General features: G+C 40.0%; 1 protein-coding gene and 1 long non-coding RNA gene across 7 annotated transcripts; one reads left to right on the forward strand and one right to left on the reverse strand.

Moving 5' to 3' along the window:
* Positions 1 to 399: 399 nt before the first annotated feature.
* On the forward strand, positions 400 to 27356 carry MFN1 (mitofusin 1). Of its 6 annotated transcripts, none has more exons than XM_030028532.2 (18): positions 400 to 504; positions 1063 to 1184; positions 2027 to 2162; positions 5079 to 5241; positions 5906 to 6030; positions 8270 to 8378; positions 11536 to 11643; positions 12358 to 12511; positions 12641 to 12708; positions 17487 to 17608; positions 19138 to 19264; positions 19569 to 19673; positions 20652 to 20754; positions 21739 to 21968; positions 22481 to 22636; positions 23160 to 23356; positions 24679 to 24813; positions 25743 to 27356. In XM_030028532.2, exons 1-18 carry the CDS (start codon positions 401 to 403, stop codon positions 25810 to 25812), a joined length of 2334 nt encoding a protein of 777 aa, XP_029884392.2. In that variant the 5' UTR covers position 400; the 3' UTR covers positions 25813 to 27356. The 6 variants fall into 6 exon arrangements, with proteins under 6 accessions (XP_029884392.2, XP_029884396.2, XP_040982793.1 ...); XM_030028533.2 differs by lacking the exon at positions 400 to 504 and adding an exon at positions 588 to 606; XM_030028534.2 differs by lacking the exon at positions 400 to 504 and adding an exon at positions 709 to 819.
* LOC115347315 lies at positions 12744 to 12998 on the reverse strand. The gene is made up of 2 exons (XR_003925452.1): positions 12881 to 12998; positions 12744 to 12848 (listed from the first exon to the last, which is right to left on the reverse strand). It is a non-coding gene; the product is annotated as an uncharacterized LOC115347315 (long non-coding RNA).
* Positions 27357 to 27995: the final 639 nt, after the last annotated feature.

Here is a 27995-nt window from a genome sequence, read left to right on the forward strand (position 1 = left end):
GTCACGCTTCGTTGTCTTTGTTTTAGATCCTCGTGAAAACGCTGAAAGGCACGGAGCCCGAGTTGATCATTTCAGGTGCACGGGGCAGACACCTTTCTAAGCTCGGACGCCTTCCACCTCACGGGGCCCGCAGCCTCCGCACAGGCGTGTGCAGGCCCGTGGCGACCCGTCCGCGGGTGACTTACCCAGCTCCTCTTCCCGGAGCCGAGGGGCAGCGGGTCGGGACGTGAGGGTATTGCCCGCCTCCATTTCACGAGCGGCCGCGCCGCCTCTCCCCGCTCCTCCTCTGCCCTCGCTGAAGATGGCGGCCGCTCCGCCCCTTTGGGCCCTCAGTAAAAATGGCGGCCGCCCCCCCCCCCCCCCCGCGAATCCGGGGTGAGGGGAGGCGGAAGCGGAAGCGATGTCCGCCCCCGTCCCGGCGGCGGCGGGGCAGCAGGAGGCGGCGGGGCGGCCCCGCCAGCGGCGCGGCGGTTGCCGGGAACCGGCGGGGCGAGCCGGGGCTGCGTAAGTGACCGGGGGCGGGTAGGGCCGCGGGCCGCCCGTTGCCCCTGCGGCCTGACCCCTCGCCCTGCCCGGGAGCGCCGCGCGGGGCCGCGCTCGCCTCAGGTCCTCGCCGTTCCCTCAGCGGCGGGCGGGCGGCCGCGGCACCTTTTCCCCTCCTGGCGTCGGGGCAGGGCCTGCCGGGGCGGCCGAGGGGAGCCGCGGGCCTGTCCTCGCTGGGCCGAGGGGACAGCGCTGACCTCCAAGCGGTGGGGAGGGCGTGAGGCGCGTTTTGTGAGGGGAAAGTCTGGTGTTTCGAGGACAGACCGCACCAAATCGGTATAAACCTCTCCCCGAGCTTCGTGAGCTGCGGTCGGCGCGTGCGGTGAGGGGAGGAGAGAAGAGTTTGTCAGGGGAATGAACCCAGCAGAAACTCAGCTTACCGGCATTCGTTGGGGTTTAGGGGTTTGGTTTGAGTTTTTGGGGTTTTTTTCTTTAAATGACTGGGTGAGAAGCATATGGCTTTTCATGTAGATGAGCATACCGAGCATTTTGGTCACTTTTACGTAACTTTCATTGCAGTTGCATAATGGCAGAAGCTACCGTCTCTCCGCTGAAACACTTCGTCCTGGCTAAAAAGACAATCACGGCCATCTTTGACCAGCTGCTGGACTATGTCTCTGAAGGAGCAACTTTTGTGGAAGGTTAGCTTTCATCTTAAACACAAGGGCCTTGTCCGCTGCTTTGAGTATGTTTTAGAGCAGCGCCATGTACATTACAATATATATCAGTGTGTTGTTTGCATAAACATACGCCTTCAGAAACAGTCATGTTTGTCATTTGACGTTGACTTTTTCAACTTAGGCTAGCAGGAATGTCTGGCATAGTTACTTATATGAAAAGCTGATTGCGTTGCTTGGGCTGGTAGCCTAGCTCCTTTCCATGATGGTGAAGGCTTAACTACTCCAACATTTATAGTCCTGTTGCGGTTTCCTTTGTATAGAAGAGAGGACAAACAGGTTCTCCCATTATTCGGTGGGAAAGTAGATCAACATGATGCGATGCAAAGAACCACTGGTTACACCCTCAGACATTTTAGCAATGTGGAGGCGTGTGTGTCGCCACATGGAGTTGGTTGCTCATCACCCCTGTGAGCTCTGCAGGGAGAAGACAGCCCAGCCTAGTTGATGTATCCATGAGAGGTCCCAGCTTTCTTTTCTGAAGGAGGCAGGTGTCTCAAAGAGCGAGGCAAATCAGTGCAGAAGGCTGTGGTCACAGGGTCATTGAATCCAGCAGTTAGATGGTTGATTAATCTGAAGCAATTTATGTCACGATTTCACAAGTGCTTGTGGTGGAGATGTCAAATGACAAGGGCTAATATCAGTGTCTGTAGTGTGGTTTTGTTTGTTTTGTTTTATTACCACTGTATAATTAAAACTTACACAGATCTTTGTTGGCATGTGAAGTACTGATAATCTGTATCCTGTATCCGGGAGCACATACACTGTACGTGATTGCTTTTATGTTACTCTTTTTCTATGTGTAGCAACGTACAGGAACCCAGAGCTCGAACGTGTAGCAACAGAAGACGAACTGGAAAAAATACAGGCATATAAAAATAAGTTAGCAGTCATCGGTGAGGTGCTTTCACGGAGACACATGAAAGTGGCGTTTTTTGGCAGGTAATGAACAGAATTACCAGAACCTAATCTGATTTTTTTTTTTTTTTTTTTTTTTTTTCTCCTCTTGCAGAGCTTAGTGTGCATATTTCTAATGTAGATGCCCTGGAATTAGTGCTTCATCATAGAATTATTATTTGAAATACAATGCATAAAACCATGTTCAGGCTTATCTAATTGATGTTGAGTATTTCTTTGATGGCATCTTGCTTTGTGAGTGTAGATTAATTATGTATGTCTTGTTACATGTCTTTCACTGATAAACTTTGTAAAATAACTATCCTGTATAGATCCGTTATTTGATTTAGGAAGGTCTGAGTTTGTTGTCATCTTCTCCAGAATGGCTTTTCTTTTTTTAATGTGGTGGGTTTGTTTATTTAATAGCTTTGTTTTACCAGACTGTTACTGTTAAGAACTTCTGTTTGTGTTTGATCACAAGTACTGAAAAACTAAACTTTGAGCTGTTTATGTTTCCATATATAAGCAGCTGAAGAAAAACAGACAGAGGTGGTTACCTTGTTGGTTGTATCATTAGTCTGATAGATCTGTCTGATGATTATAAGGGATAACAGTAACAGCGTACTGTACAGCTTACAGATCAATCTGAATGAAGCTATGAATTTCTGCTTTCCTGAACCACTAATTAGGAAAAGTTCTATTTCAGAGTCCTTAGTGGTATTACTACAGACCAAGTGTCAAACCTTTTGCATGTTTAGATAATATTTCCAAAGTTATGGGTGATTTAAATTCACTTCTGTTCTAAAAAAAAAAAAAAAAAAAAAAGTATTTTCAGTATTAGAAAACTTTTAATGTTGGTCGGCTTGGGGTGGTCTCAACTATTTTTTTTTTTTTTTTTTTGTGGCAGGAAAAAAGGGAGTTAAAAAGAAAGGTATTTGTTGGCACCTGAAATGTGTTACTACATGAGTAGTATTCTAAAGAGATGCTGTCAGGTGTATAGACCCAAAGCACTGAGGTTGTATGTGTCTGCTTGTATGTGTTGTGTTTTGCATTTCAGTCTCATCTTAGTGGAAAAGTCTTAAGTTTTCAGTGTGAAATTTTGATTGGGTCTTAGCACTTCCAATAAATGTCTGCATTCCAAACATTGTGCCATTCTGTTTCTATAAAATTTGGAGGGTGTAGAAAGATTATGAAAATCTGCCTTACCAAATGTCAAGTCAGATATAAAATAGTGAAGTCCTTCTAAAAGACTATGGGTTCCAGTGCTTTCAAATGCTTTTATGTGCCTGGTCAGTCTGGGGCCTGTTAGTCCGCTTTGCTTCAGGAAAATTGATTTTTCTGTGCTTTAATTTAAGAATGTGGTTACTTTTTTTTTCTGGAGTATGAATCTTCCTATTTTAGTTCTACAAGTTCTTTAATAGTATTGGAGAAAATGTGTACAACAGTGTTCTTAACCTTCATTTTGCTAAAAATAGTTCAGCTATTTAAAGAAAAACAGTAAAAGATCAGGGATAAAGAAATTAGTTATATCTCAGCCTTGATATTTCACAAAGTTAAAAGTTGAATACGTTTACAAGCGTGTTATAAAAGTTGATTTTGCAAAAGGCAGAAGTTCAGAGCAGGAAAAAGAACTTAACTCTCTGACACTTTGAATAAATCTGTAAACTGTTGTACAGTGAGCACTGAACTTTTTCTAGAAGAAGTAGCTCAAAAATGAGTTAATAGTGTATGTAACTTCATACTGTTGTGTAATAGTTAAACCCGAAATATTTATGGGTGAAGGGTAGAGGGTTATGCGAAGTAGGACATTGCTGAGAACTTCAAGTTCTTGCAGAATCTTGAGTTGGTGACCAGTTCCTTTTAATCAACAGGGTTTTGGTTAATTTAGCTACCTCTTCCTTCTGAAATAAAGACAAGATTAAGTTCGGTTATTAAAGACAGCATTTGCTTTATAAGGATTACGCACAAGAAATAAATTTGAGGTTGTTTTGCACATTGTTTCACGTCTTACTCTAGGTATCTTCATTCAGTTGAGATTATCATCCATTAAATTGTTCTGAGTTGTCATTGCTGGCTGTGGTGAGAATTCCCAGACAGCAATGCTATGAAACGTGTCTGAAGGCAGTAGTAAAACAGTGCTCCTTTTGTACCTCATCTCATGCCTAGAAGACTCCATCAGAAGCAGCAATTCCTTTCTGACTGGTAAAAATCAGATATTTCTCTAAAGACAGGTTAAGTTGCTCAGGTGGTAATTTCACAGACATTTTAAGGACTCACCTTGATTGCTACCATAAAGGGTAGTCCTTCCTGCCCCTGTTATGCAGTGTTCTCCTCATGTCCTCCCCCAGCATCCCTGGAATTCCTTTAGCTTTGCTGTGAGCGGGAACGTGGAATTGTTGTCTGATCAGAACATAATTCTGCCCAAAATGTTACATATATTTTCAATCTGTTCTTTTCTACAGGAATGCTAGGGCTGGCATAAAGAAGAGGGCAGGCTGCCTCCTTATGTGGGACAGTGTGTTGTGATTTAGCAATTGCTCTAAGTTGATCTAAGGCATCTTTTTATGCTAGATGCTTTTTCTGGTGTAGTAAAGTTGAGTTAATACCTTTTACAAATTCCTTACACAGATTGAAGTATACCAGATAAAGCATACTTAGCAGTCCAGGTTGGGCTTGTTGAGCCAGTATGTGTTATGCAAATGAAACTTAGTTTTCTTGGTTGGATAGGTAATGTTGATACCAAGAAATATTTTTGGACCTGCTATTCAGGTGAACTTTTCCTGCACTGCCAATTCTTTTCTGGCAAGCTATGCTGTACTGGCTTGAAGCTCTGTCACCCGAAACAGCTTGCAGTATGTGGGTGTGATGCAATTAAATGGGAGTGCATTCAGTTCGAGACAAAGGTGTGTGTTTAATGCTGCTGTACTGTGCTCAAAGTGCTTTTATTTTCTATCCCTCTAGAACGAGCAGTGGGAAAAGTTCGGTCATTAATGCAATGCTGTGGGATAAGGTACTTCCTAGTGGGATTGGCCATACAACAAACTGCTTCCTCAGTGTGGAAGGGACAGATGGCGATAAGGCTTATCTTATGACAGAAGGATCAGATGAAAAGAAGAGTGTCAAGGTACTTCTTTTGAATGACTAATGCTACTTTTCACGGTAACTATTTTCTCAAAAGATTTTTAACAACTATGTCAAGTATAAGGCTAACTAATTCTGCATTTTTAAGTTCTTATTTAGGAGGGAACAACAAACTAAAATGGTCTCTTTCGCAATTTTTCTTGGCTATTTCAGAGAAACAACTAATGTGTGTCTCGTAGCATAGCATATGTTGAGTGATTTATTTTTATAGGACTGAGAATAAGTTCTGTTACTTGTTAAGGATTTGGAACGTGCCTCTCATTTGGCATTATAGTGCTTAGCTGATTTAACTGCTCACATTGATATGTTAAACCTCTGAGGCAAATTCATGATGACGCTCAGTATCACGCACTCTAACCCCGCTCAGTATCATACACTCTAACCCCGTGGGGAATGCCACTTTGTGGCTCCAAAGAAACTCCTGTCTGAGCTTCAAGGCACTACTTGTTCTTTAGGTGTTGTTGAGTCTAAGAGCTTGGAAAAAAAAAAAAAAAAAAATTGCAAATATTCACCAGAAGGAAGTATGAACACTGTTACCCTGTTCAAGATAGATCCTGTCCAGGTTTGCTTGAGAAGTGAATTAGACTGGTTTACAGGCTTGTTTGTGGTGCATATTCATATTTGTCTTCTCTTTATGCTCTTTATAGACAGTCAATCAGCTTGCTCATGCACTTCACATGGATAAAGATTTGAAAGCTGGCTGTCTTGTTCATGTCTTTTGGCCCAAGTCAAAGTGTGCCCTGCTGAGAGATGATTTGGTTTTAGTGGACAGGTATGTTTTCTGTTTTAGTAAATGTTTTCTTAAGTAAATTAGCCATTACAATGTTTAGAAGAAAGACTGGTTTACTGATTGATTGTGTTTTGGTTGTTAGGTTGCAAAATTATTGAAAGGCTTTTTTTTTTTTTTTTTTGAGAGTACAGAGTTTGTTCTTTTGTGTATACTGCTGCCTGTCATGACCCCACTGATTTTGGCCTTGTAACAGTTGGAACAGACAGTGTCTTGTGATTGAGCTGCATAAGGGGCTAGGTTTTGGCTGAGGATGCTTGTACCTTAAAAAAAAAACTGTATGGAAGTGTGAATAGGGTTGTTGCAGCAGCAACCTCTTGCCCATCTCCTGTCTTTAGACACTTCAGACTGATCATGTGAAGTGTAAGCAATCTGGACTTCATTTTTAAAAGCTTCTGATAAGAGTACATATCAAAGTAATGGGTGACCTCAAAATGTAACTGTGACTGTCAGCTGTGTATGCCTATGTGTTGGGCTAGCATTTCCTATGGTTTGTGTATTTAAAGAATTCTGAAAGCTGTTGCTTTGTCTATGTCAGATGTTCATATTCCTGGCCACTGAGGTATGACCTAGTAATGTTTTTTCAAACTGTTAGGTGATCTATACCTAATGTGTGAATCAATATAGATTGAATTTAAGAGTATTCACTCAAGTATGAGTGAATTTGTAAGTATGATTTCTTCATATCCAGCAAAATAACACCCAGAGTGTATTCTGATAAATTGTAGTGCTTTTTGTTGCATCTCTAATCTTGCACTTTTGAAATCACTGGGAGTTTGTCATTATTTTCTTGGGTGCAAACTTAGGTCCTGTGTTAGTCCTACAGAAAGCCAGCCCTGCTGGCACAGGGAGCTGGTTGGTTTGCTGCACTGCTGGACTTCTAAGCTTATGCAGTTGTGCTGTCTCCCTGGGGACACGTGCATAGCACAAGTATGCTGGAAGCCTGGAAGGGATCCTTGCATAGATATGATATAAGGCATGATTTGATCTGCACAGTCTTGATTGCTAAAGGTGAATTGTAAAGGGAAAAGAAAACAGCTTGGATTCTGAGAGAACAGGTGCTTGGAAGGAGAAAATAATCTTTTTACTGTTAAATAGAGAATATTTGAACGAGCAATAATTGACGTGTTGCAAACGTGACCTAATGCTCATACTCCACTTACTTTAAAACTGGACAGCACTATAGTTTTAACTTAATTTTAGTTTCTTATTAAATCTATGCACTGCTTGCATAGCATATCACTTTAAAGTAGGCCTTTATTAATGGAAAAAATATTTTATGAACAACTGTCCTTTTTGATTAAAATCTAAAACCTGGGATACAGGGAGGGGGACCATTCTGTGAGACTGCCTGGATTTCATTAGAAATTGCATTTTGGAATGAGTAGACGGTCCAGTGAGCGAGTAACTGATTGTCATGGTTGAAGCCCAGCTACCAACTAAGCACGTTGCAGCTGCTTGCTTACTGCCCCCCCACACCCCCCTGCATTGGGATGGGGAGGAGAATCAAAAAAAAGGTAAAACTCATAGGCTGAGATAAGAATGATTTAATAACTAAAGTAAAAAAAAAAAAAAAAACCAAAAAAACCCCACCAACTAACAATAATAATAATAAAATATAATAATAATAATTGTAATGAAAAGGAATATAATTAAAAGAAATAAAACCCAAGAAGAGATAAATGATGCACAATGCAGTTGCTTACCACCTGCTGACCAATGCCCGAGCAGTGACCCACCCCTCCTGGCCCACTCTCTCCAGTTTATATACTGAGCATGATGTTCTATGGTATGGAATATCCCTTTGGCTAGTTCGGGTCAGCTGTCCTGGCTGTGCTCCCTCCCAGCTTCTTGTACACCTCCTCGCTGGCAGAGCATGGGAAACTGAAAAATCCTTAACTTGGGATAAGTGCTACTTAGCAACAACTAAAACATCAGTGCATTATCAACATTATTCTTACGCTAAATCCAAAACACACTGTACCAGCTACTAAGAAGAAAATTACCTCTATCCCGTCTGAAACCAGGACACTGATAAATGCTAAATGGTAATTGGCTTTTGCTATGTTTTCCTTAAGCTTGAGGTAGGCATCAGCCTAAAGATATAAAGCTTTGTATCTTCTTACAATGCCCTTAGGCAATCCCACTCTATTTTTATCAGTTTATAAAAATCAAATAGTCCTTTGCTGTGTAAATATGAGTTTGTGTTTTTTATTCTCAACAGCCCGGGCACAGATGTCACTACAGAACTAGACAGCTGGATTGACAAGTTCTGCTTAGATGCTGACGTATTTGTCTTGGTTGCCAATTCTGAATCAACTCTCATGAACACGGTATGACGTGCAATGATTTTACGTTACTTCATTTAAATATTCAGCAGTTCCGTAACTGAAGTGGCTTCTCTTAGACCTTTACTGAAGCTCTCATGAATCATTGCACTTAGATCTTGTGAATAGGATTTGGGGGTGGGAGGCAAGAAATAATGTATATCCCTCACTAGGGAAAGGAGAACCAAGTTTCTTACCAGCTTTACTTACTCTGACTTGAGCATCACGTTTATCCTTTCTAGCTCAGTTTCTTTTTTGATAAATGGGTGATGTAGTGCTTGTCTTGCTTTACAGTTTGTCGATATTTGTCAGCTGAAGACACTTGTATGATCATAGAAATAAATTACAGTTTTTCTTATCCAGAAGTTTAGTAACATACACAAAGTACGTAAAGGAAGTTGAACTTCTATCTTATTCCTCTTGTGTTCTTGTCTCAGAAGAGGGTGAGTTCCCTTGATAGACCTTGTGTTGAGGACATGCGCTACAGGTTCCCCTCACTGGACTGTGTTTCTTCTGAAGATGTTGGCAATAAGCATTCATGCTGCATGGTTCTGTGCAACATGGAGAGCTGAAGATGTTTTAACACCTTTATTCTATAAAGCCTTTTTAAGAGAGAGAAGACTTCTGTATACCTTGCAGCCTAAATATTGTATGACTTGTAGAAGGAGAGCATGCAAGGTGGCCAGAAGAGCTGTTGTGATACTCAAAATACAATAGTTTTGTAATGATCTCCAGTTTTGACTAAACTAAGTATTGTGAATGTAAACAATATCAATATAAGGTTTCTAAGTCATTGGAAGTGTGACTGCCAGAACATAGCATAATGCTACTGAGAAATGTCTTGAAGACTTTTATTAAGCCTACTGTAGACAAATAAAATGCTCTGATTTTTCTGAGTGTAGGTCTGACATGCAGTGTCTGAGCTTTCTAATTATTGAGGCAATTTTTAGTACAACAAAGAACTGAATGTACAAAGACAGTATTTCCTTGCATTCTAGCAAATTAGAATAGATTGGTAGAAATCTGAGAACATAAAATGAGTTTAAAAACATTACATTCCATCTTCTGAGCTGAATCCACAAAGACTCAAATACAAAAGAGATGTGATTTAAAAGGGACCAAAAGAAAATTCTGACAACATCCAAGGCAAAGAGAGGATTTAGCACAGTTGTGGCTTTATCGTCTCCATTGTCTCACGAGGGACACTTTTTGGCTTTTAGTATGGAGGGAGTCTAGAAGCTGTTTACATTACGTTCATACCATAATTTTGGGTCTGGGGTTTTTTTAATCAAAAAAAAAAAGGATGAAAAAAAGATTGGGTTTCAGTGAACATCTCATTACTATTTAGAAACACAGAAACAATAGGGACTTGTGTGCCAGATTTCAGTTTGGTGTAATAAAGTAGCAGAGAAAAGGCCAAATTTGATTTGGTTCTCTCATTTACTCAGGAAAATGAACCATTAAAAACAATCTGACCAAGATAATAAACATGCAGGAAAGACGAATAGGCTGTATGTCTACTGGAAGATTCTGTTAATTTTGTGTTTGATTCCAAGCACTCAGTCACAGAAGTGCTACTCTGCTTTTTGATGGGATTCTTGGCCAGTCTTTGTTCCTTGTCGGGCATGGCTGAAAGCTGCTAAATAGAAATAGGTTAGTCTTGCAATTTGTTTCAAGCGTTAAAGTCTTGCCGAGGTTTTTTGGTTGCCATGCCCATAAATCCTCACTTAACACTGAGCACCTTGTTATTATTAGGATCTGGAAATCACCAGTGTCCAGGGTGTATATTGGAGGGAAAGGAAGTAGATCTTAGTTGCGATTGAGGCTTTGGCTCAGTAAACAGCTCTTTTTCTCCTTTTTAATTTTTTCAGCTTGGTAGACACAAGTGAAGTTGCCTTTAACAATTATGTAACTGCTCTAAAGCATTTGTATTTTGCTTTGCATTGTGGCAAATAGTAATTTCTTCATCTACACAAGTTTATCCTTCAGGTAAAGCATATGATAACTATGTTCTCATCCTCCTTAGGCATTATTTTTACCTCTTACCATAACAGGTTTGAAAATAGTTGGCAGCTGCTACACAGCCACAGATTTTTTTGCATGACCGTGATTTTTCTAGTATTCCTTCATAAATTCTCTTCAGACAAAGTTCTTATTTCTGCAACAGTAATCTTGTTTGCACATTCTTAACTCCCTGGCTGATGGAGACTAAGATATCTCCAGTGTTGTGTTCAGAATATGTGGTGGTGTCCTGCTGCAGACTCAAAAAGCTTATGGCAGCACAGAGGTCTCTTCTGTTTCAGCTGTGCTGAGTGGGGATTCACTCCGTCACGATTTACCCATTATGACTATGAAAACGGCAATGATGGGTGGTAGGTACGGGCAAGGGACCTAAATACATTTTTCAGGTACATGCATGTCTTATTTTTAAAATTAAAACATTCAGCAATGACTTTTTTCCTGTCGCTCAAGCCATACATCCTCATATAGGAAATGTAACTTGTCTGTAGTTCAAGGTGACATTGTCTAGTTGAAGAATACAGTCAGAGGATGTTTTTCTGCATATAGAAACCAGATTTGGCAGGGTGAACAGGAGCATCTTGGTAGTTGACATAAGGAAGACTTCACAGTTTTAGCCAGGTGTCTTATTTAAAAAATGAAATGAGCAGATACAGTCATGTCTTGTGTGTTCTTTTTCCCTTCCTCTCTTCCCCAGCAATATTCTGAGTGTCACAAAATTGCAAACAAATTTAATAGAGGGTTAGAAGTATCAAAGGAAATGAAGTTTTGTGATAGTAAAGTGAAAGAAGGAGGAAAAAAAAGTCAGTGAATGATGTGATAGATTTATAGAAGAATAGACTTTATTTTCCAGTGTTTTGTAAACTATTTGTTTTGGAATTCTTCTTAATTTGTATTTGTACCTATTTTTAGAGAAGCTTGCAGTATTTTTGACTTTTAGCATTGGCATCAGTTTTAAGACATTTGATGACTTTTGAACTATCATAAGCCTTTTTTGTGTTGGATATCTGTGGGGTTTTAATGCTAATGAATTCTTTTTAATAAACTTTTAAAAGGCTGGATTAACTAAAGAGTCTGTTACAGAAGAATGCATGACTCTGGTTTGGATGTCTGGGGAGTTTTCTGTTTGTGCTTTAATTCTTAGGAAAAACATTTTTTCCATAAAGTGAATGAACGACTTTCCAAGCCAAACATCTTCATCTTGAATAATAGGTGGGATGCCTCCGCATCAGAACCAGAATATATGGAAGATGTGAGTGACTTGATGACTCTTATTTGGGTTGATTTTTTTTTTTTAAATACATACATGTAAAGAAAAGGCCTCCATGTGCATAAAAGTGTGATAAATTACCTAGGGAATACAGTTATTATTATGAAAACACCAGCTTTGCCTTATTAATAAAAGGGTAAGTTATTTGGTCAGAAAATGGAAATAACTTACTCCTTGTTCAGAGCAAAAAGCAACCTGCAATTCAAACTACAATATGTGCAGGCAGGTAATACAATGGGAAGCTTGTTTAGAACCTTTTTCTTCCACAGTTAAGCTTGTTTTAAATCATCTTTGTATTACCTTTTATTTCTGTAATGGTAATGCAGCCTGAGAGTACAGATTATACATGTATACACGGATAGAGTAGCTGGTAAAGTACAATGTTAGATGGCTCTTCGGATCTTTCCGACAGCAACTAGCTTGCAGTGATACTTATTTCTCTGTATATGGGGAATGAAGTGGTTACCCCAGTAACTGACTGAGGTCTCTGACTTGCATAAATACAGACAGTTGTAGAAGAAAGTATTGTTGTTTCCAGGGCTGTTAAAATGGTTAGAAGCAGCTGCTGCATCAGTAGGATTAGGAGGCATCTGCTATCTAAGGGGTTGTTCAGCATCTGTTTCTGACTCTGACGTTCTCATTTTATGATGGCTCAATTTTTGCATTTTTCTCATGAGCTTTTTACCTTTTCCTTAGGTCCGTCGGCAGCACATGGAGCGCTGTCTGACTTTTCTAGTTGATGAGCTCAAAGTTATTGATCCTGTAGAAGCAAGGAATCGCATCTTTTTTGTTTCAGCAAAAGAAGTTCTGAGTGCCAGGAGACAGAAGGCCCAAGGAATGCCAGAGGGTGGTGTGTAGGAACTCTTGCTTTTCCTCAAATACAGAAAAAAATCATAAAACCTGATAAACAAAAATATTTAAGATACAGTCACTGCTGTGAGGTATTGCTCTCTCCCTTATGGTCCTTTATGTTTCACAGGTGGAGCACTTGCAGAAGGATTTCAAACAAGATTCCAGGAATTTCAACATTTTGAGCAGATATTTGAGGTATTTATGATGGGCTTTTTAAACTGCCTGTTTTCTAATGCAAAGGTAGCTTTTGCTTATGCTTAGCTTAATTTTACTGAACATTACCCATGTTAGCAGGTGGAGGAGTGTAAGGTATTCAAACCACCTGACAGCTTTGCCTTATCTATGGGTTCTGTTCATCTCTTCTCACCTTGAGTAGCAGGTAGTTGTTGGAAGGAAGCATTGTTCAGTGGGGGAAGGGACCAAAACTCTTAGCTCGTGTTTTGAGATCTCAATACCAATCTAGTCTATATAAAAAGACATGATGCTTTTGGAAAGGTGTGTATCACAACCATGAGCTGGTGAAATGTTTGCTGTATAGTAAGCCTTATTTTGTTCTGGAGTTGTAGCTTTGTAATTAATCATTGTAGTTCAGGACACAAATAGTAAGAAATTCTGTTTCACCAGTGTAAATCTAAATATTTACTTGTGTTTTTAAAGCCAGAGTTTTGAAATTATCACCATTATCTACCTCTTAGTTCTGATACTCTGAACATTAACACTCTTTTTGCATCCTTGTTGCTGTACAGAATCCATCCTTCAACCTCAGTTTAGCTATATTTATAGTTGGGAGTTTACAGTTTCTTCAGAAGTAGGACTGGCTAGACAGTCGAGTGATTTCTTTGTGATAGGATCCATTTGTCTTGCTGAATTTGATAACTCTAATTAAAGCCATTCTTGGATATCTTAAGGAGGCATCTTGAGTATGCTTCGATGGTTCTGTGTGGTATGTATCAGCATATCTCATGCAACATGAGCCCGAACGGTATGACTAGTTTGTATACAGTGAACGCTCAAGGCGGCTCTTGCATGCCTGAACCAGTAATTCCTTGTTTGGTAGATTTTGAAAAATCAAACTGCCTCTGAAAAGTATTTCTTCTCCCATTACAACAAACCCATTTGACCTTAGCAAAACCGAGTTATGTGATGATGTGTGTATATCAAAAAGGTGTCAAAATAATAGCTTGATTCAGTCTTGCATAAGCAAGAAGATGTCAGACTGAAGTTTAATCTTTATCCACACTCTTACGGTAGATGACTGAATTGTTGAAATGATTGGTTCAGAATACCAGCAGGGCCTGAGTCCATGAGGCATGAAATTTCTTGCTTGTGTTACTAGCTGTAGTGAAACACGCGTTTTTGTTTGTAATTTTTGTCCTAAGAGTTATAGTAAGAAACTTCCAACCAGCAGGAAAAAAAGTGGAAATTAAGCTTCTAAATCAGTTACTGTTCTTTAACGTGTTTTGCCATGTGCTGTACCCAAAGCTTTTTTAACAAAATCTCTTATAATTACAGTTAAGCACTCAGCACTTAGGATATTTCAAGATTAAGAAGGATGTACGACTTATTAAATGATGTGATGCTATGAGTGCTCAGCACATTTGTAAATCAGATGTCACAGTGTCAAATTTGCCACCAAAATGAGAAGCATCCATCACAAGGTCACAAGCATGACAAGATTCTTTGGCAGAGGCTGGGACAAAAAACAATTCTGTGACAGCACTGTATGGCCTTAAACAACTTTTTTTTTCTTTCACATTATCTGTTTCATTTGTTGCACACCTTCCAACTCCCAACAGTGAGAGTGGATTCTGTAATGTTTTTCCCTGCTCAGCCATGTTTCATCCTGAAATCATAATGAATGGTTTTGAACAGGAGTGTGATCACATCATTTAAAGAGCATGACAACACGTGCTAAATTAAGATTGCCAAAGCAATTTAAATTTTGAGTGTCTGATGTTGCAGCCTCTTTCACATTCAGGTTTTGTGGGCAATTTCCTAAGTTCTAATGGCATTTTATTTGCTTTTAAAGCAAGGCTGATACTTAAATGGTTCACGAGGTCGGAAATCTTCAGACCTAATACTTGAATTACTGTCAGTTGAGCTGATAAAGTAGCTGACATCAGCATACTATTGTCATCAGTTATGTTTACCAGCACTAGGCTATACCAGCTCATATATTGATGAAGAGTATTGTACATCAGGTACGATTTTCTGTGTTTAGTCTGGGAATGAAATCCTACTTGGTACAATGCTTTATGCACTGCTAGACCAAATTCAGATGCTGTTTAGCCATGAGTAAAGCCTAAGCACTTCTAGCTAAAGTGCTTTGCATTTACTCTGTTGCCTGACAGCGGAGCTGCAAGTCCCAAGACTCTGGATTACACTCCAGGCTGTGAAAAGGAAGGGATGTGAGCACAGATGCTTCTGTCTGTCCTCATCAAACACTGACCCCTTCCCTGCCTCACTCTCTGTCTTGCCTTTAGCTCCTTGTCCCTCTTCAGGTGCCCTGCTCAGACTTTCCAAACATCTCTCGTGCTCTTTTGTCCAGTTCATGTCTCTTAAGTTATCTCATCAACTAATTTATAAACCTGTCCACATGTTCCATCTTCGCACTGGCTATATCTGCTGGTTTTGCTCCTCCTGGGTTCTTTCACCCTGCTTTTGTCTTCACTAAAATTGGACGGCTTCTTCCTCTTTTCCATGTGGGCTGAGAAGAGGAACTGTTATTTCTCCAGCACTTCCGCATTCCTGGAACTGTTATTTCTCTAGCACTTCCACATTCCTGATTTTAATATCAGTTCCCTGATGAGAAAGCCTGTTCATTCCAGGACTGGTATGAGCTCAGTATAGCTAGAATTTAAAAAAAAATAATCTAGAAACAACCCATCATTGCTAGTTTGTTGTGATATGGGAAAAATTTGGACCACTTTTGAAAGGTTTGTAACTACATTTATGTAGACCTTTGTGTGAGGGCAAAAGGCATTCCAAAAATAGATACAACATGTTTCTTCTGCAAAGCACAGGGTGGTTTAAGTTGCTAAAAGAAAAAGTGGTCCAGGAATTACTAGAAACACTTCTAAGCAGTGGTGAAATTAAGGTTTTAGAGACTCATGTAGTAACTTTAAAGATGTTACTATGTATGTCAGCTGTATTGCAACAAAGGAAAAAAGCTACACAGTCTTAAAGGAAAGAGTTGAATTAGTGGATCAATTCTGAATTTTTGTGTTGTGGAATAAGAGAAAGTAGTCTGTGTATCTTTCTTCTGAAATTTTACAATGAGATACCTAGAAATGCCTAATCAAAACAGCAAAGAAGTGCATGCACAGTGCCCTGTGTGCAGTAGTCCTTGGAGGATATTGTACATAAAACCAAACCCTGCTATGCGTCAGATTATAGTGTTTTCCAAGTTTCTTCAGAAAACTGATAACAGAAACGGTGTGGGGAGGAGTGGAGGAGGGAGGCAGGGTGGAATAGTAATTCTGGTTGTAAATTGGAGTGAATAACAGAGCCTGAATTAGTAGACTGCTGCAGAGTCCTTCCCTAACACTGCACGGGAATGTAATAAGCTGTGCACTTAAAGACTGTCTTGCTATACTGGAAGTGGGCTGGAAAGTAACTGGTTTTAGTTATGCTGTTGAAACATACCTTTTCTCTTTGTTTTGATAAATACTTGTTTACAGACTAACAGCAAAACAGCTGCTGTCCCACTCTTATCTTTCCCAGTCATTTAACTAACCTTTGTGTTTCTCCTAGTGCTCTAACTTGGATTTTCTGATTATGTTGTGAGTGACTGTCATCCTTTTATCTACCGCATACTAATGTTGGGAAGACTCTTTCCTCTGTGTCTAGCTCTTACAATGTGCTGATATTTATGAAACTCTGGCCTTTCATTGCTGATTTCTAGATCTGCTTCATCGAGGAACAGGGAATATATTTTACCCATTTTGTTTATTTTGTTTTGATCTATTATTTTTAGATAGCTGAAATTTGTTATTACAGTGTATGCTAAGGTCACAGGCAAGTCTTTTAAAAGCAACCTAAACCTGTTTGTGCTATGAAAGGTGCATCCATAGATTGAGAACAGTTAAAAAACCCATAGATCTGGTATAAGGAAACTAGCTGTTTGCTTTCTTCCCCTCAAACACAGAAGATGTTGCTACTTTGTGGTGACTTAGTGCAGGTTGAATTTTGACAGCATTTAATTGGCTACATAAGTCAGGATGTGCAGTTGCTTGAAAAAAAGTCAAAGTCTTAATTTATGGCTTATTACAATTGATTTGCTTTTGCCCAAATTGAACATTTGTATATCTCTTCAATCAGTCTTCTGTAGTTTCTGAATTGCTGTACAATATTAAGATTGAAAATTGATTAGAAATGGTATCTTTAGAGCATTCTCTAGTTGTTCATTTAACACTTCAATAATCTACAAATAAGCTAATATTTTAAGGACTACTTAACTTTTTTTTATCCTGTGAGATAATCCTTGTTTCTTATTCCTAATTGTATATTTTGTTCTGGGTGGTCAGTATTGACATAAGCATGTCAAATTTTATTGACAGAACTGCTTCTTGAAACTGAGAATATGTATTGCAACAAAGAAAACTCAAGCCAGGCAATATTACCAGCATTCATGGTAGACATTTATAATTCCGAAGAGATAGTTTGGAAAATTTTCTGAAGAGCTAGATTTATCTTACGTATTCATCTGAGTTTTCTTTTTTCTTTACACTATTAATTTATTTTAAAAGCATAAAAACCTATGCACATTACTGTGAATGAATATGAAGGTACAGATTTGCTGCTATAGACTCACTTGAGATTTCAGTTCTGTTGTCTTTTAATTTCTCCCTTTTTTTATTTCCTATTGGTTTAAGTTCATGGTAAAATTAGCAGCGTGTGCTTTCTGACAGTGAAATTCCTGAATGTGTTGGCATGGAATTGCAGTAATGTGTTGTGGCTTGGGCCCCTCGCAGGAGTGTATCTCGCAGTCAGCTGTGAAAACCAAGTTTGAACAGCACACTATCAGAGCTAAACAGATAATAGATACTGTGAAAAACATTATGGACGCCATAAACGTAGCAGCAGCAGAGAAAAGGTAGGTTGATTGGAGGACTGGTTGGCTTTGGTTTATCCAGATCCTCTGAGGAGCCATTTCTGTGCTGGTGATTTTCTTGGGCCATTAAGGACTTTAAAATTCACTTTTCTTGCTTGGTAAGAAATAAGAGAACCTTTCTGGTGTGTCAGTCTTACTACTATTCACTTGCACCACTCAGTCTTGTCCTTGGTCTGTGACTTCTGTATAGGGATCTTGGTTTACTTTGTTATTCTTCATTACTGACTTACAGTTATGAAGGCAGTCTGTGGGTTTTGCAATCTATTTTTCAAAAATATGTGAAATTTTAAGTTTTTCTAGCTGTATCCAGCGTTTCAGAGGTGATGGTGGGCCTGCTTTACCTAAGTTTTTTATTAATGGTAAAACTGAGAAAATAAATGGGAGGCTGTAGATACTTTAATTTGCAAGTGCTTAGAATACTGTAAGGGATGAGAAAAGCCCAAGCTAACAGAAGCTTGACCTCTGGTCCTTTCCAGATTGTTTCCTTAAATATCTTTATTCTCTCTTTGCTCATGTAATCCTTTTAGTGCTAATGATAGCAGCTCATTTACTGTCTGCTAGTTTCATATATTCTTTGAGGTTTACGTATGCATGGGGTTTTTTTCCTCACTTTTGTTGCTACCTCTTGTCTCTTGTACACAGTGAACTTGCTGTCATGTTTAATCCTTTCCATCGTCTCCTTTCTGTGTCTGTTAATAGTGTGTCTTTATGTTTCAACAGACTCCACTGTGCCTGTCAAACACACTCATCTTCCTGAATATATCAGCTTTTACAAACTGTGTGTTTACATACTAACTTGTCTCACGTTGTCAGATCCTATGAAAACATGCTGTGAAATGTTTGAAAATATTCTGATACTCTACTTCTTTCTGTCAATCAAGCTGCGAAAACCTGTGTAGTGACCCCTCTTAATCTGAATTGCTGTTTGATGTTTCTGCTGGCCCTTCAAGATATAACTGCTTTAGATTTTAAGCAATTTGTACTTAAATGATAGGTCAAGGACTTCTGAAGAGAGTTGTTTGTGACAAGGTTAGTTTCTGCCACCTCCCCTTTGCTTAGCAGGGTCACCAGACCCATGTCCCTGTTAAGGAATAGTTGAGTGGTGCTGGTGAGCAGCAGTAGGACGGTTTGATCAGGTTTATCCTTTTTTTAATTTTTAAATCGGGATAGACCAAGTATTAAAGGCCCCTGACTCCCCTCACCTTTTTTAGCTGTAATTATGTGCAATGGTAACAATTCCAACTCCAAATGCTGTTTTTGTAAATATATCAAGACCCAGTAATTTGAGTTACGTTCGATCAGTGCAGCCTTTAGATGTGCCTGTAAATTTAATACCTATGTTGCAGTCATTCTGAAGCAGTGCCTCTGCTTTGTTCAGCTGCTGTCACTTTGGATTCTTTTTGGCTGCTCAGTAAACTGTCAGTTAGGTGGTCTTTGCCTGATTGTGGGGCTTCTTTCATTACTGGGAGAATACCTGCTGTTGATGGTGATTTCCTTTCTGCTATGTTAAGAGTCCATTCGATGGAAGAGCGAGAAGATCAGAAGGATAGATTGGACTTCGTTCGAAATCAGCTGAACATTTTGACGGAAGATACTAAGGAAAAAATCAAACGTGTTACTGAGGAAGTAGAAAATAAAGTAAGTAATGGCAGTGTGAAAAATCTCCCTGATTCCAGTGTTGTTGTCTCTTATGTAAGGCAGCTCCTTTAGGTGCCCACCCATCTTATGAAGTATGTTTGAAATATCTAGTATGTTCCTTTTCCAATGAAAACAATGAAAACAAAAAAAAAGAAAAAAAAAGAAAGAAAACCTTCAAAATAGCAATCCTTCCTGACTATCAGGTAATTAACTGTTATAATAAATGACTCAATGCAGTGGGCTGTTTTCACTCTGGCTGAAAAAGGTAGGAGAAACATTTTATGTATTTACCACATTCTTCCAGGTCTCCTCTGCCATGACTGATGAGATTTGCCGACTTTCAGTTTTAGTTGATGAATTTTATTCAGATTTTCACCCTTCTCCTCAAGTATTGAAGCTCTATAAGACAGTAAGTTTTCTTGCATGGTTTGAAGCCAGGCTCTTTGTCTTTCCTTTAATTTCTACTTCTGTATTTTCATAATTTGCGTAGCATTTTATGTGACACTTTGTTTAAGCATTGCAGGATTTTTTTCTTCCTGACATATGCATATCTCTGTCTACCTAAAACTGGAAAAAGTTAAAAATATTTTCTGCTTTGTTTTGGGGAAGAAATTAATTCTTTTTTTCAACAGTCTTTTTACTGGAGTGGTTACTGAAACTGACATCCTGATTTGTGGTCTTCACTTCTAGTAAATAAAGACCTTACGTAAACAATTTTCACTACTCCTAAAATGAAATAGATCCAAAAATAAAACGAACTTGCAAATACTGAACGCTTTATTTTTTTTTTTAAATTTTTTAAAGAAAAAAGGCAGTTTTTATTAAACTTCTATAAATTCCTCCTCAAACTTAGTATTTTAAAGGGGCTTACACCTGTAAGTTTGCCTTTTATGCTCAGACTTTGCTGCTAATGAATGACTGCTGTAACTCCCACCTATTTCAGGCTTGTTGATCAGCTGGGAGCACTGCATTTTCAGGGCAGTCTACACTGTCCTGGCTCTGCAAAATGTCCGGAGCAGACCTCCATGGGAGTTGATGGGATCAGTTTATCTTTGTGCAGAGCAGTGAAATTGGGTCCCATCAAATGATGACAGTAAAGGCTTTGCAGGGCAGTGTGGTAGTGGTATGCTTTTCAGTGCCACGGTTTATTGAAAATACAGACTTTTCCATGTGCCTTTTAATGATTAGAGTCCTAGAGAAATCTTTCCTGTGTTACTTCAGGTTTTCAGTCACAGTGTGCAATTTAAGGCATGGTATTTGCATGGTAACGTGCTTTTCTTCCCACTGTAAATAACAATGCTTAGTGTTTAACATATTTATGCTCTGTATAATGTAATTGATTAGCTAAATACAAATTGATGAGCATCTATTCTTTATGAAACTTCAGGAACTGAACAAACATATAGAAGATGGTTTGGGAAAGAACCTGGCTGATCGTTGTTCCAGTGAAGTCAATCAGTCAATGCATGAGTCACAGCAGGAGATGATTGGTAAGATGAGGAAGGAGGAGTGTTAAGACCTTTTGTTTGGAGGAAGACAATTTAAGAAAACTTGCTTTGAAAAGAATTTTTTTTCTGATGGTGATTTTACATTAACATTATAAAATGATAAAGGAAAAGCCATCCTAGATCAAAACTGAGTGTCTGTTCAGCTTAGTAGCCTGTCTCTGATATTAAACAGTAACAGATGCTTGGGGAGAAGAGTAATGAACCAGGGTAAATATAGTGATCCATCCCCAGTTTAGGGACTGCTGAGCCAAGGTACTGCATCTGGATTAATGGCTTAAGCAAGTAGTAATAGACCTGTCCTCTGGGAACTTGTCTAATCCTTTTATAAACCCATTTAAACTTTTGGCTTCCACAACAGATATATGAAATACACTAATTGTTAGATAATGTTTCTGCAGTATAATCTTCTTCCTAGGTCCCTCCAAATTCTGAGTGCAAAACAGGATAGTTTCACAAAGTATTTGTGCATTCCATTTTTTCTTTTTCTTTTTTAATAAGTAGTAACTTTATTGCATATCCATATCTCTCTTCTGATCTGTTTCTGGTAATCAAAGATTCAGAGCTAGATCGTGGAATTACGTGAAGCCTTCTGTCATCTTATGCAGTAATGTTGCCTTTTCTGTAGGGCACCACAGAACTGCTGGATAAACCAACTTTTTCTTAGTCCATCCTTATCTTTTGACTATTGATATAGAGGTCTTTCAGTTAATTTGACCATTTTTTCCAGTGGTGCTTTCTCTATGAGCTGATTTTGTGTGACTTGACTTTTATCAGAGTGATAAATTGCCTGCTCTGCTATGATTAATACTGCTAAAATGCCCACTGATTTTACAAATAAATAAAAAAATTGGCGAGTTTAGATTCTTGTAGTTCACAAAGCTGCTCAGCAGTGCAAGGATGCTACTTGTGAATATGCTGTAAAGCTTTTCATGTTAACTCATCCTTACTATTCTGTTTTATTTCTAGAAAATCTGAAACCACTGTTGCCTTCTGGTGCTCAGAATCAGCTCCACTTGCTAATTCCGTGCAGGAAGTTCGACCTCAGCTATGATCTAAACTGTCATAGCCTGTGTGCTGATTTTCAAGAGGATATCATGTTCCACTTTTCCTTGGGATGGACTTCACTTGTAAACCGTTTCTTGGGTCCTAAACAAGCTCAGAGAGTACTACTGGGACTAGCAGATCCAAATTTACAAGTGAGTGCTTCAGAGATTAGGCTGACATTTTAAGTGCCTTGGTTTACCTTGATGAGAATATATTGATTTTTACTGTGTTTGCCTCTACTATTTACATGCTTGCTGCTACTTTCCCGTAGTCCCTTTGTGTGAAGTATTTTTGGTGAGGGTTGTTTTTATTGGATTATATTCAGGGTTAGAATGGAACAAAAAACCTTTCCTAAACTTTCTGCAGCTGTTACCTGAGTTTTGTTTTGCTTTGGATTGAACCCTTTGGGTAACCTTTTCATTTGTAACTTTGGATCCTTACAGCAGAGCCAGTCCTATGTAGAACCCTTATTCTAACCCAGTCCCCTGTTGGGCAAGGAACTGTTAAAACCTCCCCTGCTTATCAGGAGCATTGTTCAGATTTCTGTGCTGAAATGTTTCCTTTAAGTAAATCAAACCCTGAATATATGAAAATAAAATAAAACCAGTCTGCTGTGTAGTTCCTTAATGCTTTTTACTCAGGCTGCCATATTCCCCTTTTCTAGATCCCTCGTCCTTTAGCTACCACCCCATCTGCTGCCAGCCTTCCTGCCGTAACTCCAGAGAACATATCGCACGATGATTTTATGGTTCCTTTGGTAATGAGTTTAGCTTCACTGACATCACGGACCTCTATGAGCATCATCGTTGTTGGCGGAGTGGCAAGTAGTATTAGCAACTTTCACTGTACTAGAAGCAATGGCAAAGATTAAACTGGTCTTTCCTGTTTGGGGTGTAATGCAAAGCATGTAATGGACTTAACACCGGGCCAGATGAGTGTGTGTAGTACACTGGATACCTGCAATCTGTAGTGAGAAAATTAGTCTAATTACTCTGAGCATAGTTGGACGTATTCTCTATGCCATATGTCTGTGTTCAGTTTCTGAATTAAAGGATGATTTGATGGTGCCTCATTCAGTTTGGACTTATTGGGAGCTTTGCTTTCTCCTTCCTTCTTCATGAAAAAGCAGCGAGGCTTCTGTAACCTGCATGTTCTCCATGCCACTGGGGTTCCAGCTCATTTGAATATAGCTGTATGGCTCTGCAATAATAATATAGAAATAATATATTTCCTTAAACTAATCTGGTGAAAGGGCCATACAGATGAATTAAAAAAATCAGTGGAATTAGAGTTTATTCTGTAGGGCAATTTACTTAAGCTAATGAAGAATCCTCTCTTTTCAGATTTGGAAAACCGTAGGCTGGAAACTCATCTCCCTTTCCTTAAGTATGTATGGGTTGTTATATCTTTATGAGAGACTAACTTGGACGACTAAAGCAAAAGAGAGAGCCTTTAAACAGCAGTTTGTAAACTATGCTACTGAAAAGCTGCAGATGATTGTCAGTCTTACAAGTGCTAATTGCAGCCATCAGGTGCAACAGTAAGTATCACACTGGTGTTTCCCCTCACTAGGATAGGAAATTATGTCAGCTTGGTACTGTTGTCCTGGGAGTGGGGACTGGCTGTATGTGATGTGGGAAGGCAGCTTTAGTGTCCCTTGGCATTTATTATGAGGGAATTTCAAACTCTCTTGAAAGGTCAATACATAGGTCTCTGTGTGTGTATGTGTGAGAGTTAGTCTTAAGATGTAGACTGTCTTTGTCCAACACCTTACTTTGAAGATGCGGGAGTTGGTTCAGTTCTCGTGGAAGCTGAATTGGTCTGCTTTTAGGTTAGCACTGAATCAGCCCCGAGTCACTTTAATGGTGAGCATTTGTTCTGCCTCCAGGGTTGGTATGGGTGAGTCCTGTGCAGCCAGTCCTGGCTCTTCTGCACTGTGGAAGAGGAACTTAAGAGCCTTTCTGAACTGTTCCATTTTTTTTTTGTGTGTCTCTTTCCCAAATACATTTCCACCTGTCTCTGCAAAGTAATGTCTGGGTGATTGTCTCCCTCAGCCTCCCCTGTTGAAACAGTTTGTTTTGATGAAATTATTATTTCAGAAAATTAGGCCTGCTAAATGAGACCTCTAACCACCAGGGTGCAGAACACCTCTCCTGTGTAGCCCAGGGAATACTTTACTAATACCAAGTTCAGCTTCAGCAGAGGAAAGAGAATCATCCCTGTGTCCAGCAGCTGTGTGTCTCTGTGAGGACATGGAAGAGCTGGACTCAAACCAATGCTCCAGTGAGGTGAAGTAGAGAGGAGAGGAGACATCTCCTCTCCTATGGGAGAGCCTGGTTGCTGGCCTGGGGTGGTAACTGGGTTTTTTTCCCTTTGTGTAAGAAGGAGTTTTGGAACTCAGGTGGGGAGCAGGTGACTGAGGAGGCAGGTAGGATCGGGTGCCTCAGCAGGTCTGGGGCACTCCTCATCCTGCAAAGTGCTCACGTTCCCCATGAGCAGGGCGCTTGGCGTGGCACGGGCTGCTGCACGGGGGAGCTCTTGGCTGCTCCAGCACGTGTTACTGCCGGCGTCCCCATCTCAGACTTGGACCTGTTGATGCTCAATGAAAAAATTGCCAGACATGATGTTGGCGTAGACTGAGGTGCATTTGATATGTTTAAGGTTTCTTTTTTAATTTAAAAAATACATCATTCTCCTGCTTTCTGCTATTCTATAATCCCTTAACAGCTGGAGACTTTGATTGCTGTGTTCTACTGCACACTGCAATGCCATGTGATTTTTTTTTTTTTTTTTTTTTTATTTTTTTATTTTTTGTCACACAGACTTCTGTATATCATGATTACAAACTTGTTTTCCTTTTAGGGAAATGGCCACTACCTTTGCTCGGCTCTGTCAGCAGGTGGATATTACCGAGAAAAACCTGGAAATGGAAATAGCTAGGCTTTCCAAAGAAATAGATCAGCTGGAGAACATACAGAGCAACTCCAAGCAGCTAAGGTAAGTCTGGGTGTGACTGGCCACAGGCAAATTCAGTGAGACTGGTGCTTGCTGTTAACTTTCAAGTTGAAATGAGGTAGGTGCAAGTGCGGACGGGCGTGCAGCAATACCCATTTTCTTTACTTGTAACTGAACAGCTCTGGTTAAGTTAAATGTATGCTTCTACCTAGGTGAATGAGCAAAGCTACAAAAATATTCATTCTTGGATTGTCTTTACCTTTGTCTCTCTTCACTGTGTACGAGAGATGGCTTTCTGAAGAATATTAATCTTCTGTAGGTCAATTAGGGTGGCACCTTCCCAAAGAACCCTCCCCTTAGGAGAACAGGAGAGCAGCTGTACTGTGTTGAGTCATTCAGTGCAGCCTTGTTTTTCTTTTCGTTCCAGTAGTAGGTGTTTACAGAAGAGAAACTCCCAGCAGTTGGTGGTTTAGGGACTTGGGAGCAGCCTCAGCCTTAGCTTCATGTTCTTTTTGCCCTGCTGTAAGCCTGCCCTGGCTGTGGGCTGCCTCTTGGCCTCGGGCGTTCAAGACCCCAATCGGGTGAACGTTTAGCCCCGTGGTGCGCACCCCGTGCCGTGGTATGCTGCAGGAATGGCCTGCGTGAACCCTGCTGAGTGGCCTCCTTGCAACTGCAGAACCTCTCCCAAGTTAAACGTTGAAAGGAAAGGCCAGAACCAGGGGAGTCCCGGATGGACCCGGCACAGCCTTTGGGGAAAAGGAGACGTGGGGCAGACGGCTGGCAGCCTTCTGCTGCCTGGTCAGGTCCCAGACTCGCAGCGTCCAAGGCTCTGACTAGAGCCTGTGTTTAGGTTTTCTTAGGGCTGTGGGTTTCGGGAATAGAGGAGTAGAAAGTAAATGCTGATGTTGATTCTACCTTCTTTGTGATGTTACTGCACTGAAGTAAATCCATTGCTTTTGTTTGTTTTACAGAAATAAAGCCATTCACCTTGAGAATGAATTAGATCGCTTTACAAAACATTTTCTTCAAAAGAGTAAATAAAACACTGTTGCTAACTTTCCCGCTGATCCTTTGTAGGACAAAGTAGAAATGTTATGGATGACACTTCTCCTCTGTGGAGTCACATGAAATGATTTATATTTTAAATGTTACTTTGATTACACTTGTTAATTCTTGTAAAACTTGGACTCTGATGGTGAAACAAACTGAAGAGCTGGGGTACTCTGTTACATTTGGTTTGGGGTTAAAAATTGTCTTTAAACACTAAATTTCTTTGGGCACTTGACAATAAAGACCCAAATACTTCCTGGTTTTCATTAGTATTTAGCAGTGGCAAGTCTCACTTCCTGGCATCCAGGAGTTTATGCAGGGAGAGAGAGCTTTTCACAGTTATCAGTGTCTCCTGTTTTCAGTTGCTTAGGAATTAGCCAGGGATGGAGGATGCTGCTTTTTCATGTGTGCATGTTTTTTTGTGTAATCCAGGGAAGTACAAACTCTAGCATGGGGAAAGGACTCTTGACTTGTTTTAAAAGCAAGTGAAATGGTGTCGGGCAGCAGTTCCTCTTCCTCAAATGGAAGTGAAAGATGACCGTAAACTGCAAAGCCTTCACTAATGAAATGCAGTAGGCTCTAGTTTCCCCTCTGGCTACCACATTCAGTCAAGATGGCATTGATTACGTAAAAATAAACCTATTTCAAGAAGCTTCTCAGATTTTTTGCAGGTGGTGAAATGCTCATTTGCCCATGAGAGCAGTGCTAGAACCCACCTTCAGGTGAGCTGCGGGTGTGTGTCACTGCCACCATGCCAGCGTCCATCCAGGCCAAGGAGAATTTGGGGAGCAGAATGTCTTGACTCAGGTGTTGCAGGCTGGGTGGGGAAGCTCAGGGTGTCAGGCGTGACCTTGAGCTGCCACTGCTGGCTTCCCAGAGCAGGGTCAGGCTGGGTTTGAGTTTTCACTTGTGCAATAATCCAGAGCAGTCCCTTGGTTCTGCTGCAGACCAGGTCTCGTATAGGTATGAGACTTAAGGCAGGTGTGTTGGAGCAGTTTACCTTTGCTCACCTCCAGCAATGCAAAGCCTCTGCAATTATTTAACACCTACTTTTTTCTAACTAGACTTTTTAAGAATAACTTATTTTAAAAGAGAAAGCCTTTTCAGAATATTTATATATTTTTATGGAAGTGTTAACATGACTAAATGAAATACTCAACTTTAAGAGTTAGGGATTTGCTATTTTCTGGCAAGTAAGGGCTATCTTAAAAAGAAATAGCAGTAACATCTAATGCTAGAGGCAGTTAATTATTTGAAGACAACACTGTTTTCACCGTACTGTATTTTGGTGTTTGTTTCTGACTGCTAGCACAAGCATGGCTCTCTTGGAACTTTCATTAGCAGTATGCATGAGGAATCTCAAGGTTTTTGAGGGAAACAAATACAAAACTGAGTAACAGCCCAGCCTTCTTGTATATGAGATTACAGATGTGTATTAATGCTCTTTTTCTGGAGCATTTTTATGGACATTGTATCAAGATAAAACTTTACATGCATGTGTTCTACAGTTATTTATTAAAAAAATACTACCCCTTTGCTCTAGTAAGTTATTTGGCAGCTGCATCAAAGGTGAAAACCTACAACCACAGCTCTCTTACATGTAGTGCATACCCTGTGTAGGGCATGACATAACCACGGAGGCTGAATTAAAAAAGCTGCTTCCTGGAGCAGACAAGCAAGCTGTGCATGCCATGCGGCAGTATTGATCAATTCAGTGTTTTGGTTTTGGAGAAAATAACTAATGCTACAAACTCAACAAAGGAAGGATGTGAAGGTGTCTGCCCCTTAAGGGAAGGTGGTGTTGTGGATCAGCAGTTCTGATACCAAGAATGAACAAGTGCGTGCTCTAAAACCTGGCTTTTTTTCTCAATCCAGGACTGGCTGGCTAACTTCCAGCTCACTTCACTGTGGTATCAACATGCCTCCCCCCTCCTTTCCCTGGCAGAAAACAAAGACATACTGCTTCAGGGGGACAAAAAAAAAAAAAAAAAAAAATCACCTTAATTATTTGTTCATATGGGTAGTTTACTTGCGTAACATCTTGCTGTTTAACATGCACACAGAACAGTTCGGTTCACTGCGAGAAGGTAACGAGAAGCACAAGTTAATTGTTGTTGGGATGGCAGGTCTGTCCACGTTCAGAGTCGCAGGAACAATCTTGATCTTTAGGACAG

This window comes from Aquila chrysaetos, chromosome 10 (assembly GCF_900496995.4).
Source record: "Aquila chrysaetos chrysaetos chromosome 10, bAquChr1.4, whole genome shotgun sequence".
In the NCBI taxonomy this organism is placed as follows: Eukaryota; Metazoa; Chordata; class Aves; order Accipitriformes; family Accipitridae; genus Aquila; species Aquila chrysaetos.

Excerpts from the sequence above, each read along its gene's own strand:
- MFN1 (XM_030028532.2), top strand. The coding sequence starts at position 401 with ATGTCCGCCCCCGTCCCGGCGGCGGCGGGGCAGCAGGAGGCGGCGGGG. Across the intron at positions 12,709-17,486 it reads ATTTTGAGCAGATATTTGAG|GAGTGTATCTCGCAGTCAGC; the intron begins GTATTTATGATG and ends GGCCCCTCGCAG. Across the intron at positions 20,755-21,738 it reads GTCACAGCAGGAGATGATTG|AAAATCTGAAACCACTGTTG; the intron begins GTAAGATGAGGA and ends TTTTATTTCTAG.